The sequence below is a fragment of the Equus przewalskii genome, chromosome 13 (genome assembly GCF_037783145.1).
Source record: "Equus przewalskii isolate Varuska chromosome 13, EquPr2, whole genome shotgun sequence".
Lineage (NCBI taxonomy): Eukaryota > Metazoa > Chordata > Mammalia > Perissodactyla > Equidae > Equus > Equus przewalskii.
The window spans coordinates 73,138,478-73,156,638 of record NC_091843.1 but is presented as its reverse complement, the minus strand read 5'-3'; the positions used below and the strand labels follow the sequence as shown (position 1 = coordinate 73,156,638).

Here is an 18,161-nt window from a genome sequence, read left to right as displayed (position 1 = left end):
GATGAGTCCAAATGGGCAGGAGTCTAGATGTTTTAGAGTTCACTCTCTTTCTTGATCCACACCTCAGAAAAGATCTGCTAGAGATGTGAATGAGGAATGCCAAATCTTAGCCAGGCATGATGGATGAGCACCAACACCAAGTGTCAACTGCTCGAGGCGCCAACATGTCAGTCAAAAATTAGTATGCCATATTTCTCTATTCAGACCCAGTCAGTTTCATGTAGAAGATCCTCTAGGGCTTACATAATCTCCTAATTAAATCTACTTTTCCATTCTGTCCTTTAATTTTCATATCTTCTGTCTTATATTTTTTATTTTCCCATTGGATTTTTTTTTGTGTGTGTCAGAAATCTATAATCCTCCTCCATTTTTTCTTCAAATTATCTCCAAATTTGGAAAAATGATCTACATTATTTACTTTACAATTTAACAGTGCTACTTAAACTTAACCTGAAACATAGAAGGCTAGTAAGTTATGCTAATTATAAAACAAACAAACTCCAACCTTATAACTTTCTAACATAAATTACCCAGGGAAAGCAAATGAAGAAATACAAAAATAAACATATTAAAGTAAATGTAATTCTTTACTAAGAAATTAGGTTTTGAAATTTTTAGATTGATTGTTAATCACTTGCTTCCCTCATTTTGTTTTGCAAATTCAGCCACTCTCTATATTTACTCTCCTAAAAATGATATATGGTATCATGTAAAACAGAACTTTGTGTAGTTCATTCTGATATAGATGAAAATCTTTATAAATACAGATCTGAAAACAGAGAACACGTCTTAACCATTATGCCTTTGAATTCTACCTTTAATGTTAGAAACATTATTTCAACACACATGGTACAGTTTTCTTCAAAACGATTTTGTTAAGACTAACTAAAAACAAGATATTATAATTACCATTGTAACAACTCAGATTTATCGTTTATAATATGCTAGACATTCTTTTAAATACTTTACATACATGAAATCATGTAATCCTCACAACCCTACGTAACATATTGGAATCTAAAGCATCTAATCCTGAAAGAAAACAAAGAGAAAATTAGTCTAGTCCCACACCATCATTCCAAGAGAACTTGGAGGTCTAAGGAACGAAATATTTTGTTCAAGGTCATCAGGCTGCTAGCAGCAGAAGGAGAGGTACTAGATCATCTGATCTCCTCATTCTTTCCCAAGGCCAGGATGGGTTTCTTGGAATTAAAAAAAAAAAAAAAAATCTAATTTTAGCTAAAGACAATTATCCAGAATTGACTTATGATGTTTTGTCAATTAGAATTATGGAACTTGCTGCATATAAAGGATAAAAATGTAATTTCATGATGTGCATTACACTTTAAAGTTTATTTAAAGAATTCTGTTATGCATTTTTTTTCAAGTAATGAGATAGCTTCAGTAGCAGGAAGGAACAACAGGGAGAATTATAGATCTACAAATTTTCTTTTTTTTTTTTTTTAGAAGATTAGCCCTGAGCTAACTACTGCCAGTCTTCCCCTTTTTGCTGAGGAAACCTGGCCCTGAGCTAACATCCGTGCCCATCTTCCTCTACTTTATACGTGGGACGCCTACCACAGCATGGCTTTTGCCAACCGGTGCCATGTCCACACCGGGGATCCGAACCAGCGAACCCTGGGGCCTACGAGAAGCGGAACGTGCTCGCTTAACTGCTGCGCCACAGGGCTGGCCGTCTAGATCTAGAAATTTAAACAAAAGAGCATATTACCTGAAGTACTCCTGGGTCTCCTGAGCGATAAAAACATTTCTTCAAACAATTCTTCGACATTTTTTTCCAGCTTCAAAAATGATTCTACGAGCTGTGATAAGAATTTGAGTTCATCTAAGGAAAGGAAAAAGTTGCTTCCTTTCTTTGGGCATTCAGGAGCAACTGAAAAGAGAAGATCAATACGATTGTACATTTTATTTGTTTTCTCTTTAAATATTAGAACAAGCTATGATTCTATAAACCATCAAAACTGAGAAGATTCTCAATAATTAAACCAAGCTTGTTCTTTAAGAAATACATATAAAATCTCCTAGGAGAGTGTTTTCTTCTGGTAAGTTGGAGATGAGTATTCTGTTTGATGCAAACATGACAAATAATTATACTGATTTTCAGACTTATAAACAGGAATGTGATTTGTTCTTGTAAAATCACATCTTATACAATTCTATTTTTTAAAAAGTCTGGCATAATTTGAATCTAGTCACAAGGAAACATCAAACTCAAATTCAGGGACATTCTACAAAATAGCTGGTCTGTACTCTTCAAAAGTGTCAGGAAACACAAAGACTAGGAAATGTTCTAGTCAAAAGGAGTCTAAAAAGACATGACAACTGCAATCAATACATGATCAGCATTTTATTTTATTATAAAAGACATTATTGGGGTAATTTGGTGAAATCTGAGTAAGATCTACAATCCAATGCTATTATTGCAAGACTGTTAATTTTCTGATTTAGACAACTACACCGTGGTTATAAAAAAGAAGACCCTTGTTTTTAAGAAATACACGTTGAAGTATATAATTCAGTTCACAATATTCTCTGTTCCTGAAAAAAATAGTTTTAAGAAAAGGAGAGAATGCAAATGTGGGAATGTGGTAAAATATTAACATTTGGAGAATCTGGATATTTTTTCTAAGTCTGAAATTAAACCAAAAAATTTAAGGAAAAAAAACCAGATAAAAGGTACATGTCTTCACGACCTTACAAGACTTGTTCTTATACCATAAAAAGAAGTAAATTAAGTTAGCTATTAAATCTAGACTATATTTTTCATGAAATCATGTTTAAAAATAACTTGTTTAAATAATTGTGATATCTAGTGCTTTCATAAGGACACTACAACTTAAGATAAAGAAAGGTTAATTTTTTTCCTTTTATAATTATGGTATTCATCATCATACTACCATTTTAATATGATAGGAAAACATCTTACACTGTTTAAGAGTATGGAGGATAAGATTGACCTCACCAAACGGCTCTTTTGACCAGGTTTTCAGGGACTTAAAGAATCCTTCCTTTATTATTGCCACTTCTTAAAACATATATTTAAATAGTGTCTTGAGGCTTAATTACAAATTGGAAAATTTGTAAACTCATATAAAGTAAGCATAAAGTGCCTTTGAAGAGAAAATATTAAGAGTGCTACTTAGAAATGATATAAGGTCTAGCGATTCCATGTGAAAAAAGATTACCTTCATCACATGGATTTAAAAGGAAGGTTCCAGAAATATAACAATTTTATGGGCAATCTACTTCACTTCAGTTAAACTTTAAAATGGTGACATCAAACTTGTAACCGTATGATAGTTTTTCACTGAGGACCAAAGATGTCATAGTATCTTTGCAGATAATATGAGAGAGACTTGTCAACCAACTTAAGTTGTGGAATTCAGTCTGTTCTTGAAGAGTAAAAAAAGGCTTAAAAAATTTACGAGTACCTACAAAAACTCTATGTCGTCTCTAATTTGATGTTAGCTCCACATATGCCAAAGTCTGTCTCTAACAGCCCTTCTCATATCTACCATTCTTCCATAGGCATGCCAGAGAATGTGAGCATGTACAACCAACACGTATAAGTAAGGTTTTCTGTTAAAGTCACAACCCAAAAATGAAAAGAAAAGAAAATAAACGTATTATGCTTCATTTAGCTGTTGCTTGATTTTCATTTGGTCTGTTTGATTTCTTTCAAGCTTTGCTCATGTAGATGGCAGGGCTGGCTTAACTTTCTAAAACTTAAAGATGTTCCTTTTGGAACTAAAATGTTTATAAGCCAAATTTTCAAAAACTTTAAGAATTCTTCCTAATTCTTTGATAGTTTGACTAGAAATTAAACATATTTAAGAAGTCTTTGTGTAGCTCACTTATAAACTGGAAGTATTGTGAATATTTATAAAGTAAGCAAAGAAGCTCCTCTCACCCCCCCAAAAAATCTTTGAGTCAAAAAACTACAAACTACCAGTGCTACTTGTTTAAAAATTAAGTAGGGTCTGAGGAGTCTACATGAAGAAGTCTTAACCTCATGACCTGGATTCAGAAGGATCTCGTATTCCAGAAGTGCAACAATATTGTAAGGTAATATATTTTAATTCAATGACTCTTTATAATTTAATAATGAAAGAGGACAGAGTAAAATGTATGACCTAAATCCAATCATTTTTGTCCCAAAGAAGCAAAGATTATGGTAGAGTTCCATTAATTCGTAGTGGTCTTTATTTCCTATTACTATTAGCTCAGTGTTCTCCCAAGGGGTATCGTGAGAGTTCTTAAATTATGGGGAAAATAATCCTGTGATAAATTCATTTTGTGAAAGTCCAATCAAAGCAAAATTAAACACAAAGGATGAAATGGCATTTCCCAAACTTATTTGTCTTCTTTTCCCCACAGTATCTCACAGGACTAGTGTTCTAATCATCACACTTTAGCTCATGATTTCTATCTGCCTAAGCATATCTATTTTTCTGTTCCTTCAACTCTTCACTGTTAATCAGATTAGAAAAGGGTTTCCCCCAGCAGAAATTCCCTTTACTTTTGCCTTTACTAAATTAATCTCTCTTTCCTCCTTCTTTCAAGATTTCTTTACTCCTCTCCTTCAAGTCACCTCTCCGTAAAACCTTATCTTGATACAAGCAACCCAGGAGTTCTCCTTCACCATCTAAGTCAATAAGGACTTTATCTTTTTTTTTTTTTTTTATCACCATGAAGCTGTTTTGCTTCAAGAAATTTTGGACACACATGTTTACACACAGGCATCTATGTTTAGCTGGCCACCAATCATTGCTTTAAGATATCTGAAATAATTATTGTTGTCTTATTATAGGATGAGCTATGATTCTTCGGAAATACAAATTTCGCCTAATTCCCAAGAGTATTATAAAGAAAAAATCGTTTCCATTTTAGAGTAAGATATTATTTAATTACCATCAACGAGCAATGACTAAGTCCATGTAAATAATAACTAGAGAGTTGAGGGTTCCTTACCTGTTATAATTTTATTTTATTTTTGATTATTTATTTATTTATTCTGGTGAGGAAGATCGTCCCTGAGTTAACATCTGTGCCATCTTCCTCCATTTTATATGTGGGAGGTCACCACAGCATGACTTGAGCAGTGTGTAGGTCTGCACCTGGGATCTAAAACTGCAAACCCTGGGTTGCTGAAGCAGAGCACGTAAACTTAACCACTATGCCACCAGGTCAGCACCCCCCTCTGATAATTTCAATAAAAATTTTTCTAAAACGCACATATAAAATTCTCTTTGTCCTGTTACTTAGAGTATTTAGAACACAATTTAAATTTTTCTTCATGATAGGGTTACAATGAAAATTACTTATTTCTATGCTGGACACTATGGGCACACTAATGCCTCCCTCTGTTAATGGGCATTCTCAAGCTGATAATCATTTGAAAAGGGTTCTATGATCAAATAGGTTTGGGAATCACTACACACTAAATACTGTTTAAAGTGATTCACAATGCAAATTAGTATATTAAAGTCTCTAGTATTTACTTTTATAAAATGTAAAAAATTTTAAAACAACGCTTCCCAAACTTTTTTGACTAATGAATATCAGTTTACCAACACATCTTGTAACTTCTAGGATTTTCTCAAAAATAACTGCTTAGGGGACACTGCTCTGGATTACAAAACTAATTAGTATATCGGCTTTGTAGTGTTTCTTCCCATTACCAGGTGTTTCACTGTGAATTCTTATTGCTGGCTGTGTGACTGATTTTACCAGTACCCGCCTCCACTTGGAAACTACTGCTCCTAATTGCATCACGGTAGTGTTACCGCCAAAATGGGGTCTTCTACTCAACGCAAAGACAAGCCAACAGTTGAGGGGCAAGGTGGTAGGAGAGAAGGGGTTTTATTACAGCTTGCTAGCAAGGTGGAAGATGGGGGGACTAATGTCCAAAAGAACCATCTTAAGGGGAGGGCAGAATCTTTCTTTTGTTTTTTGAGGAAGATTAGCCCTGAGCTAACTACTGCCAATCCTCCTCTGTTTGCTGAGGAAGACTGGCCCTGAGCTAACATCCAAGCCCATCTTCCTCTACTTTATACGTAGAATGCCTACCAAAGCATGGCTTTTGCCAAGCGGTGCCATGTCCACACCCGGCATCCCAACCGGCGAACCCTGAGCCACTGAGAAGCAGAATGCGTGCACTTAACCGTTGCGCCACTGGGCTGGCCCCCAAGAGGGCAGAATATTGAAGCAGTTATATAGGCCAATGGCTTATAGGGGAGGGGGTTAGGAATGTTCTCTCTCTGGTGTTACGGACTGGGAGTCACCACACCGGATCTTTCAGTTGTCATGGATAGCAGTATAGAATCTCTGTCCAGGGGTCATCACATTCCCAGGGAACTCAAAGAACAAAGTTATTGTCTTATCACAGCTGGGAGGGGCCATAAAATCTACAGAGCACATACATCTCCTGGAGGGTGCATATCCAGCTGGGTTAGTTTATCAGAGGTCATTCAAAGTTACAACATGGTCTCTTTTCTACAGTATGGCTTCCCTTATGTCAACCTTGTATTGAGCTGGTATCAGTATTTTGCATACTGCTTTGAGAAGCTAATGAAAGTCTCCTAAACCCTCATAGACCCTCTTGTTGAAAAAAATCCATGTAGTCATAGTTTCAGGGCTAAACAGAACCATCTGAAGTCTGTCCATGGCTCTCACAGGGTGGTGTGGTGCAGGACTTTCTATATAATTAAAAATGCAAATTCCTGGGTCATTTCCAGATCCTTTTAAGCAAGTACCCCAGGTGAGTTTCCACACACTAGAGTTTAAGACCACTGCCTGAGGGATCCAGGAGCCCTAGGTAAAAACTCTTGTGGTTGAAAATCACTCTCTAGACATCAGAAAACGTGGATTTTGGTTTTTGCAAGTCAGCCAAAGAAGTGCTATTGAATAAAACAATAATGACTTTCTCCAATTTTTCCGTGGTCAAGAAATTTATGATTTTTTTTTTTTATGTCTGGAAGAAATATGGAATGTTTGTAGGAAATTTCTAAGATAAATAAATTATTATTTATTTACACATTGGCCCTGGGCAAAAGAAGAACTGCTCCTAGAGAAACGTCTGAAGAATAGTTGGAGCTCTTCAGGCACATTTGTCACAAACGCAAAATGATTTCCATGAAGCCAGAGACTACGTCCAGTTTATTCACTATAATATCTCAAGAACCCAGCAAAAAGTAGGCACCCAAAAGAAACTGGTCAAAAAAAGAAATGTATAAAATCCCATGGGTCCCAGAAACAGCTAGGTTTGGGCTAGAACAAACAAAGATTTTTATATCTAATCCTAAAATGCATTCTTCAAAACAATAAATATTTATAGATGTAAGTCAATAAATAAATAAATAGATAAATAAATAATTAAAGTATTATATACACACTCTTTTTAGTATTTTGTTTGACAAAATAGATTTGAAGATTATTTCTAATATAGAAGATGTGTGCAAAAGGATATAAAAACAATGATGAGCTGGGAACTTGACAGAGTATATCAATACAATTGACTCTCAAACACGATTTTTTTGCATTTAAAAAATAAAATTATACTTAGAAAAAAATTTCACCATGAAAAAAATATGCATATATTCATAGAACTGTTGTTCTAAAATAAAAAACAAAATAGAAAGTCTCTCTCTTCTATTTATATATACACATACACACACATATATATAGATATTACTACTCATAAAGAATATATATTATAGATTATACACCTAAAGGTGTTTTTCACCTAGTTACTAATAGTTAAAATATTAACTCTACTCTCTTGTAGCAAAATTAAGGACATTGAAAATAAATCTAGAAGGACATATTAGGGCTTCTCACATTTGATCCACAACAAGGCAGCATTTGAAATAAAAATCAAAGCCTAGCTAAATCAGACAAAACATAAAAATACGGGTTGCAGCTGAAAGTACACATATTATTTTCCAAAACCATTAGCAACAGAATTCTTGTTAAAAATAGCATTAAGATACAGGAGAAAATGAGAAGCTAGAAAACCAGATAATCTGAAGCTGGTGGATCAGTATAATAGGATAAAAGGTGCACATTTTAGTTTTCCCAAGAAAAGCGAACACTAGCCACTCTATTATTGACTGTAAATGGATCCATTTTCAGTGAGGAAGTATTCTTGGTGCCACCAGACAAGTGATGTAAAAAAGAGGTGACACACAAAAGCTATTGAAAGTCTCATTATCCCAGATGCAATTCATGACATAATCCAAATGGAATATATTTGTTCCAGTAAAGAAAACTTTTTAACAATATTACAATAAGAAGTCAGCAGAGACCACATAGGAACAAATGATAAGCAGTATTTTTCCCAGTACTCAAGTCACTTCCTGAGAGCAGGTGGGACTTTGGAGTACGCTGTGATTTTTCCAGTGGCCCGAAGGAGCTCAGTGCCTCCTTGAGTGCGGGCTTCCATGTAACCACACAGCTAGGGAGGGAACAGGATGCAGACACCACATACCTTCTTTGTTATGTAAGCCCAACGTGAAGATGGAAAATCAAGGAGGACCTGCAGGCATTGTTTTCTGTCACAGACACTAGGAAGAAATTGAAGGTGTTTTTTCCCCTTTTCTCTGGCATTATTTTTGTAACTGTAGTTACTTTTCAAATTTATATGACTAGGAAAGCATTTGACGTAAAACTAAGACAAAGAATATTTCCACTTTAGTTTTCAAAACTGACTTCATTATTTCTTATCTCCTTTGAGGCAGCTTTCATAACTACCACCCAAACAGATAGGGTAAAACTCTAAAATCAATTGAGTAAATGAAGGAGTGAGTGAATAACTGATTAAAAGGATGAGTAAATATCTTTAAAGTTGAGTGAAAATGCAACTTGATACAAACTGAATATGTGGGAATTTAGACACCCCACAGATAAGGACAGGACCCCTCTTCCTAATGGTGGGAGAACGGAGAAGGAACTATATATAGGGAAAGGTGAGCCTCATAAAAGGTTACTCTGAATTTGAATTCAGAAAACACTTACTTCAGAAGCGGAAGTTGAACTCTGTCCTCTCTGCTTTGCCCCACTTCCGTTTTTCCCTGCATGTTGTGTTATGTGGTGTACTGCTATTTATAATAGCACTACCTGAAGTGCACAGGAGGTAGTACAGTAGAGAGGCTAACATATGGAATTATGAGCCAGATGGTCTGGGTTCAAACCCTAACAGTGCTCCCTACTAGCTCTGTGACGGGACACTTACTTAATCTCTCTATGCCTCAACAGCATATGAGGTTCAACTGTGTTAATACATTAGAGCGGTACCTGAGGGGTAGTAAGAGCAGTATAAATGTTAAATATTATTATCATCTCCTCTGAGAAGTCTGCCCTCAGATCCCAGGCCAGCTTGGTTTCCTATTCTCCTTGCTCCTCCTATTTGACCCTGTACATAACCTTCTTTTTTAGCACTTACTATGTTACATTGTAATTGTTAATTTGGGAGACATCACTTGAAACTTTAATCTCCTGAATGGCAGAGACCTTTTTTCCCATTATTGTATTTCCACTATTCATCATAGTGCCTACATGAGTGAATGACTTCAAAATGATACATATTGCTGAGTGTCGGAAACAAAACCAACTGCTTTTAACTCATTTTACTTGGCTTTTTCTCCTGCCATACACATGCTTCTTTAGTAAAATACTTATATTGAATGAGCTTAATATTAATTACTATGTGCCAATTTGAACACAAAATATTTTGAGGAGAAAGAACCATAAATATCAAATCAGAGACCTGTTTCACTACAGACTACTTTAAATATTACTCTTATTTAATGGACTCCATCTCTAAGCATAAACACTCTTAAAGTTGAATGGTGGCCCCACTCCAAGACTTTCCACTGCTTCTTTGCTATGCCAACCCTTCAAAACATTGGTTTTGTTTTTGTGTATGTGTGGTCATCATCTTTTTTACAATATAATCATCTGGATAAGGCCCTTTGCCTTGATCTGTCTGACTTTATGAGAAGAAGGTTCCACAGGTCTCCCTTCCACTAAGGAGACCTGTAGCTTCTAGAAATTTCTACTTCCCTTTGCAAGAACAGTCGGTCTTGTCTCGTCTCTACCTCATAATCTTATCACTATTCCCATGTGACAATAATGAAAGGTTTCAAAACAATTATACAGACAACTAACTCTCTTGGCTATTCTAACATAGGCCCCAGGTAGGGTGAGGGGTAAACTAAGGAGTAACTAGTGGCTCTATTCTTTCAGGAACTTAGACAAACACACTGATTAGTACTAAGTGGCTACTGCTTTGATAGTCGTATATTCTATTAGAAAAGGCTGAATTACTAGTATATACTATATTTGCATTCTTTATACCTTCTTCCTCTGATTATTCTAGGCCAAGATACTTGTTCCACTTAATTTTGCATCCATTGACAGGATAAGTAATCGTGATCTAAAGACAGGTAGAGATATGGACAGAGAGAACTGCTGGGTTTGGAATAAATCCTCACAATGCACCAAAAGCCCCCACCTGACAGGGAGGTTTGCTGTTACTTTTGGAGGGACCCAAAATATCTCCTTGCTTCACATACCAAGAAAAACCTAACTGGATGAAAAGTATAGAGATAGAGTCACCTTGAAGCTATTCTTCCAGGTCAATGAGAAAAACTAAAAAGATACTGCATCTATTATTCCCCTTTTATGATTCCCAGGCCAACAGTGGCTCCGCTGGATGTCACCTAAACGTGCTGTTAGATGATAACAAAATCTTCCCACACTCTATTCCATCTCCTCTGGCAAAAGCTGTCAGTATTACATTAACAAGGGATCGGACTTCTCATTCACTTACCAAGGGTATAATACTCTCTTCTATTTTCTTTCTTATTTTGTTTTTCTCAGAACTTGAGAGAGCCTATTTGACTCCTGATGTGGCCACTGTTAGTTGAAGATGCTAATCAAAGAATGGCTTTACATTTGACTTCAGCCAAAATTGAGAAATGTATCTAGGGCAAATTTCTGAATATTTTCTCAACTGACTTTTCTTTTGTTTTATGCTGGTTTAACTCTCAGTTATAAATACATAGATATGCTTACTTTTTCAGGGAACATCTTCATAAAAAGATATCTCTAGTGTAATGAAATGGGGTATAAATTCTAAGTACCATATGCTAATGACACATTATTAATGAAATATAATCCTAATATCTTTTTCTTGGTCTCAAATTTTGCTAGAGTTCAGTTAATTATATTTCTTATCATATGTGTTACTTTCTATTATCGTGACCAAAACCTATAGAAAAAACTTTAAGTTAACAATTCAATTTTACTATAGTCTAAGGCCTAAATGAATCATAACCTTTCAAAAGAGATTGAACTTTTTTCTTTTACATTAAAAAATAAAGAATAAGATTCTCTTTACACTTTTTTATCAGGTAGGCAAGTTATAATGTGTATAAATGTATGTTAAAATTAATATGAAAAGAGATAGCCATGGTGATAATAGCAATATCTTGTACTCACCTGGAAAGTTGTCCTCATGAGCTCATTATTCTAACAGAGAGTAGGGTAGGCCTTAGAATTACGGAAGCCAGTCACCAGGTGTGATGATACCCCATTGAGCAAATTTATGGTTATTTTACCTTTTTGCTGCCTTCCTCATCTAAGAAATAGTTATTCTGCCACAAAAGCAGAGTCGCATTTCCTTCGAACTTCAAATCTGACTTTGGAGCACCTTGTATCATCTTTTACGTAGTCTTCCCCCAAAAGGCCTATGAGCTACAAAAAGCACCTTTAAATGGGGTTCACTTCTAATTCAATAAAGATTTGCCTTGTGCCTACAATGCACCAGGCACCATGTGACATACACCACATGTGGTGTCCTTGTGGGACAGACAGGAGAGAGGCACAGAGTAAGATCTGAAAGCAGCATGGGGGTGACTAACTGGGCCATGCCTCATACCAGTCACCGTCAGCTCCTGTGGCCATCCCTGTCTCCTCAGAGTAGATTGATCTCTCTTCAACCATTTAAGTTCAGGCAAGAAGAAAGGCATTAGGTTAGATATATAAGAAAAACTCACAGCTAAGAAAAGTCCTTAGGTAAAAACTAACTGAAGAAATTATTAGGAGTTGATTGTCATCCTATTTTGATACAAATGGTCAATGCAGGGCTCTGTTATTCTGTTATGGTTTATTTCCTGGGAATATACTTTTAAAGATTGGCACCTGAGTAACATCTGTTGCCAATCTTCTCTCTTTTTTTCTTCTTCTTCTCCCCAAAGTCCCCCAGTACATAGTCGTATATTCTAGTTGTAGGTCCTTCTGGCTTTGCTACATGGGATGCTACCTCAGCATGGCTTGATGAGTGGTGCTAGATCTGTGCCCAGGAGTGAACAGGTGGAACCCTGGGCCGCGGAAGCGGAACATGCAAACTTGGCCCCAGGGCCGGCCCCTCACGGGAATATTTTTTTAATTGGAAAAAGTACATAAAAAACACATGAAAAATTAAACTACTGGACTTCGTTTTCTTTTTTTGAGTAGATAGCAAATCTTAGATGTACTTGATTTTTATATTATAATAAAAAACCTAAAACTGTTCAATAAACACAAATATTTTAGAATTCAACTTGCATTGCATTTTGGGTCCAGTGTTGTTGGTGTCTGGGTTGTGATGAAGAAGAAACGAAGACAAGAGTAGATGGAAAGAAAGAAAGGCCAGAGGGGAGGAAATTTCCTCTAAATAGAAGTCGGCACATTACTTTGTGGGAAAAATCTGGCCCACAGCCTGTCATGGTATGGTCTGTAAGCTAAACTGGCTTTTCTTTTTGTAAATGGATGGGAAAAAAATCAAAAGGAGAATATTTTATGACATGTGCAAATTATATGAAATTCAAGTTTCAGTGTCCACAAATAAAGTTTCATTGGAACATAGCCACAATGCCTTATTTACATATTGTCTATGGCTGCTTTGGCTACAACAACAGAGTTGAGCAGTAGACAGAGAATGTATGGCCTGCAAAACCCAAAATATTAACTATTTATCCTTTTACAGAAAGGATAACCTCTGCCCTAGAAGAGTAGGAAGACTGCTAAAGAGAGAAACAGTCACGGACATCTTGATGCACAAAAGGAGAAACCATGATTAAAAAGGGGGAGGCAAGATGATGAAATGGAGATATGAATAATTAAGAGTGACTGTTTACTGAATACATACTATATGGTAAAAACTTTATATATGCTATTTCTAATCTTCACTGAAACCATAATGAGGAAACTGAGGCTCAGAGAGGGTAAGTTACTTACAGTGAGAAACAATGTGAATGCATCCTAAGAAAATAGCAATCACACCAGATTTCAATTGAATAACAAAGTATGGGAGTCAGGAGATGATTTCTTTGAACAGTTTGAATCTGTAAGATCCACATTGGAATAATATGGACAATTTTTGGCCGTCAACAAGAGCCAAGTAAACTTCAGGCAGAACTAGCAATCATCTTTTATTTGGATCTTTCCTTTAAGCACCAAGTCCTATCAATGATAATAATAGAAAAAAATTATATAATGCTTACTATGTGCCAGGTGCTATTGTAAGCATTTTCCATATATTTATGCTAATCCTCTAAAATCGGTGAGAAAAGCACTAATATTAGCATTTACCTCTAAGGCATGAAGAGGTTAATAAGTTTTTCAAGGTCACAAAGCTCATAAGGAACCTTCAAAATGCACTGTGTTAGTATCAAATTGTAGCAGGCACCAGAATCACCTGCAGAATAGTTAACACACAGATTGCTGGGCTGCTCCCGAAGTTACTGATTCAGCAAGTTTCTGATTCTGAAGCAGAGCCTGAGAATTTAGATGTCTAACATGCTCTAGGTGATACTGCTGTTGCTGATTTGGAAACCACAACTCTTAAGAACCATTGTTCATTGGAATACTATTCAGCCACAAAAAAGACAAAATCATCCCATTTGCAACAACCTGGATGGATCTTGAGGGCACGATGTTCAGTGAAATAAGCCAGACAGAGAAAGACAAATACTACGATTTCATTCATATGTGGAAGATAACAAATACATGGATAAAGAGAACAGATTAGGGTTACCAGAGGAGATGGGGGTTAGGGGGGTGAAAGGGATAAAGGGGCACATACATATGGTGATGGATAAAAATTAGACTACTGGGGGTATGATGAAGTGTCTCTAGGAATTGATAAACAATAATGTACACCCGAAATTACACAATGTTATAAACCATCATAATCCTGATAAAATGACTAGGAAAAAAAAGAACCATTGCTCATTGGCATCTCTATTGCTTCCTTGTGCTCCAACTTAGCCATTCTGTTCTCATTTTTTAAGGCTTTGCCTCAGTATAAATTCTTATAAAAATTCACAAGTGGATCTGGGGGAAAATGGTCTTCTCGGTGGTTTCCTTCTATCCTTCTCCCCCATTCAGGTAATCTTACACATCACTGGACAGGTTCTATTTCTTAAACACTTCTTTCAAGTTAATTTTCTACTCAAAAACCTTTAACAACCACCATGTATAATTTAAACATCAAGGCTGGTTTTCAAGATTCTTTGTAATCTGTCTTTACGCTAGGTATCACATCATTCATTCAGGCATCCATTTATTTGACACCTTAATTTTTGTCTGCCCAGCATTCCTTTTTCCCTTCTACTAACAAGCTGACGCCTTGGCCAATCAGAGGCCTTCCCTGAGACTTTTTGAAAAGAGGTACCAGGGAAGCTGTTAGGATGTGAGCAGAAAGCTGCCAGGGGCCACATACCCTACTGAGTGGAGAAACTGGTGGGAGAATGAAGTTGTCACACAGAAAGAAATCAAGACAACAGATGATGAAATACAGCTGGAAAGTTAGGTTCCAATTGCTCAAGTCTCTAGAAGTCCTCCAGTGTCTGTCCTTCCAGAAGTTGAATTATTTAGCTCTTTTTTCTATTGTGTGACCTACCATATTCTTCCTTTAATAAATGTCCCTCCCTTGTTTGCTCGCAAGAGGCAGAAATGAGGAATGGAAGAACAAAGATGTCACTTGCAAGCTCAGAGTCCTGGCTATGCCTTTGTCAAATTATATGTAGAATAGCTCCTATGCGGCAGGCACAGGTCTCTTCACCGTCTCCAACAAGCCACAGTAATCTCTCCTGCTGGTTCTGTCTGAATTGCAAGGGAAGCTCTTTCCCTTTCCCTCTGCCTACGCAAGGTCTACTTATTCTTCAAGGCCAAACTCAAGTCCAAATCCTTCATGAAGGTTTTCTAGCTTGCTCTTCCTTACACTAAAAACTCCCTTCCCTGAATTCCTTATGTAACTAAAGTCTTACACAAATTACTTGTAATTAATTGAATATGGTACTACATACTTTTTCTTCATATTGTTTTGTGAGTTAGTCTTTTTTGGTCCTAGATTTGAAGGCACTTGAAGACACCAAATAAAATTTGCCTTTAAATTGATTTCAAACTTCAGAAAAAATTGCTTGGAGGAAAGTATTTTTTCTCAAAAGAAATATTTCCTCCAGAGTTGAGCTGGAGGTGGGGGTGGGTGGTAGAGAGTAGCACCGAGCTTCAAAATAAGCCATCTTGTCGGAACTCTCAGGGTTGAGTGATGAGATGGGAGAAGCCAGAACACCTAAGAAACAATGCCCAGATTTTCCTTCTGTTGTGCCTTCCAAATAAACCCTTTATTCAGTATACATCTCCTACTTTGCATTACAGGAAAGCACCAGAAAGTGAACACTGTAGTTCATCTCTTCCTGCTTTCTGCTTCTCGATACTGCCCATCCTGCAACCAACACAGTTCCATTTCTTCTTGATCCCCCTGGACAGAAGTCAGAAGGGACCCCTACACGCCAAAATCACTTTCTCAGAACTCTGCAACTGCTTGTCTGCATAACTCTCAGCAGCTTTTCATTTATTTATGTTTTATTTCCCAGTCTAGATGGGAAGTAAAGGTCTTACACTTTTTGGAATCTCCATTAATCTTAGTACAATATTTTTTAAATAGGAGGGGCTCAATTAATAAGTTGATTAGTTGACTACTACATGATACCTCCAAATACTGATTTATTTCAAGAAAATGATTCAGTTAAAAAAATATTCATTGAACTCCTGTCGTGTGTTAAACAGTGGATTGGGTGCTGGAGAAAATAAATAATACTTGCCCTTGAGGTGCTTAGAGTCCATATGGGGAGACAGATCCCTAATTAGATATTTTAATAGAATATGCTAAGAGCTTTGAGAAAGGCATATGGAGATGCTGTGGGAGCATGGATTAGGGGCTTTAGCTCAGTGAAAGCTTCCTGGAAGAAATGACACATGAGCTGTCATAAAGAATCAATGGGAATTAGGCAAAGAAGGGGAGGAAGAGGGTAAGGAGGTGGGAGACAGCACAGCATGAGCAGGAGTTTCTGTCAGTTCAGTGTTCCTAGAGAGTGAAAAATATGAGATGGGGAGAGGCATGAGGTGAGGCTGGAGAAGGCAAGTGCTAGGTCAAGGAAGGCTTGGTTTTTAATACCGAGTAGCTGGGGCTTTATGTTGACAGTGATGAGGAGCCACTGAAGAGCTTTAAACAGGGAAGCGGCATGTGCTTGGTAGATGTTTTAGAGGGAAAGAAGAATAAATAAGGAATCCAATTAAAAAACAAAACTCTTTTAACAGAGATGATGAAGACCTAAATTGGGCCTTGATGGTAGGAATGGAGAAGAAGAGAGAGACTTGCAAACATTTAGGTAGTGAGGCAAAACAAAGAATCTTGGTGATTCTTTTGCTGGTCGGGAGGCGGACAGAAGGGGAGAATGAGTCATAGTCTCTGCTCGAGTGATTATTAGTGGTATTAACTTGGATTGGAGAAGAGGATCAGGGATCAGAGAAATGAGGAGGAGTTCGGTTTATCCATGCTGTGTTCGGAGTGCCGGTGGAACATCCGAGGGACCAGATGAGCAGGCACTTAGCTCTAGAAGTATGAAGCTCCGGGTGGGATCAGTGCTGGAGCTAGATCGGGCATTGTTCATGCATAGTGACAGAGTCAAGAGGATATACAAAGGAGATATCCAGATACATCTATTATTTTAATGTATCCTATTTCACTACCATTATTTTTAAACTGAAAAAGTTAATATAGCACTTCAAGAGAACCTTATATGAAGAATTTTTAAGATAGGATGAAGTAGTCAATGAGAAACTGATTTAAAAATCACAAATATGCAGCCCTTTGTCATATACTGGTGTTTAGAAACATTACATTAATATATGACGTCAAATCATCTTGTCAGTTGAATGCTAAATACAGTACGCATATATGCCTATGTTTTAAATAATGATAATAACAAAGCTCTTAGTTTTGTGTCAGACACTATGCATAGTATGTCTATTAATATTCAGAGACCGTGGGGTAGGTTTTATTATTATCATCTCCATTGTATAAGCAACTGACTCTCATAGAAGATAAGCAACCTGTCCAAGGCCACATAGCTGCCAGGTGGCAAAGCTGGAATACAAAGCCAAGACTGTCTTTCTCCAAGGCTCCTAACAGCTACAAGATGCTGAGCATTAAGTACCCCTCCTTCACTCCCATCCTTCTGCTCAGGCCTTTTTTTGCAGCCATGAGAGGATAGCTGACAAGACAGCAATAGCCTTAATAAGCCAGAAGGAGGCAGGTGAACACAGGAATTTTTAACACTTAAGAAAACCATGAGTAATGATGTCTAAATGAATACATGCCTCAATCTGGAGATTCATGCTTCTGAATATTTGTAGTTAAAAGCCAGTGAGCATATTGGTTTTGGAGAAGGGCAATTTGAATTTACATATCAAAATTTAAATTAGCTTACTCTCTAGCCCAAGAATATCTCTTTTAGGAATAAAACTTTCAAAGATACTCAAAAGAGCACACAAAGAAAAAAACCTGGGAAAATCCTAGTATCTATCAACAGGAGTTAGATAAATAACTAACTGATATAATCATACAATACGATCGCTTGCAGCCTGTAAAAAAGAATACTGCAGATCATTTTGCACATATTGATACAAAAGAGGCCCATGATACAGTAAGTAAAAAAACACTGCAGGGGAATTTGTGGAATGTATATATAGAGTTCATGCACATAAGTGTGGAAGGGTACACACCAAATCGTTAACAGGGATTACTCTGG

General features: G+C 36.7%; 1 protein-coding gene across 50 annotated transcripts in view; it reads right to left on the bottom strand.

The window, feature by feature from the left end:
* KIAA0825 (KIAA0825 ortholog) overlaps nt 1–18,161 on the bottom strand; it is a 366,519-nt gene that overhangs the window by 265,780 nt on the left and 82,578 nt on the right. For all 50 annotated transcript variants that reach the window (XR_011525681.1, XR_011525671.1, XR_011525683.1 and 47 more), the window contains one exon: nt 1,733–1,894. Coding sequence is in view for 33 of the 50 variants with exons in the window: in XM_070571368.1 (XP_070427469.1) it covers nt 1,733–1,894 (162 nt within the window). In the remaining 17 variants the exon portion in view is untranslated. The remainder of the gene's footprint in view (nt 1–1,732; nt 1,895–18,161) is intronic.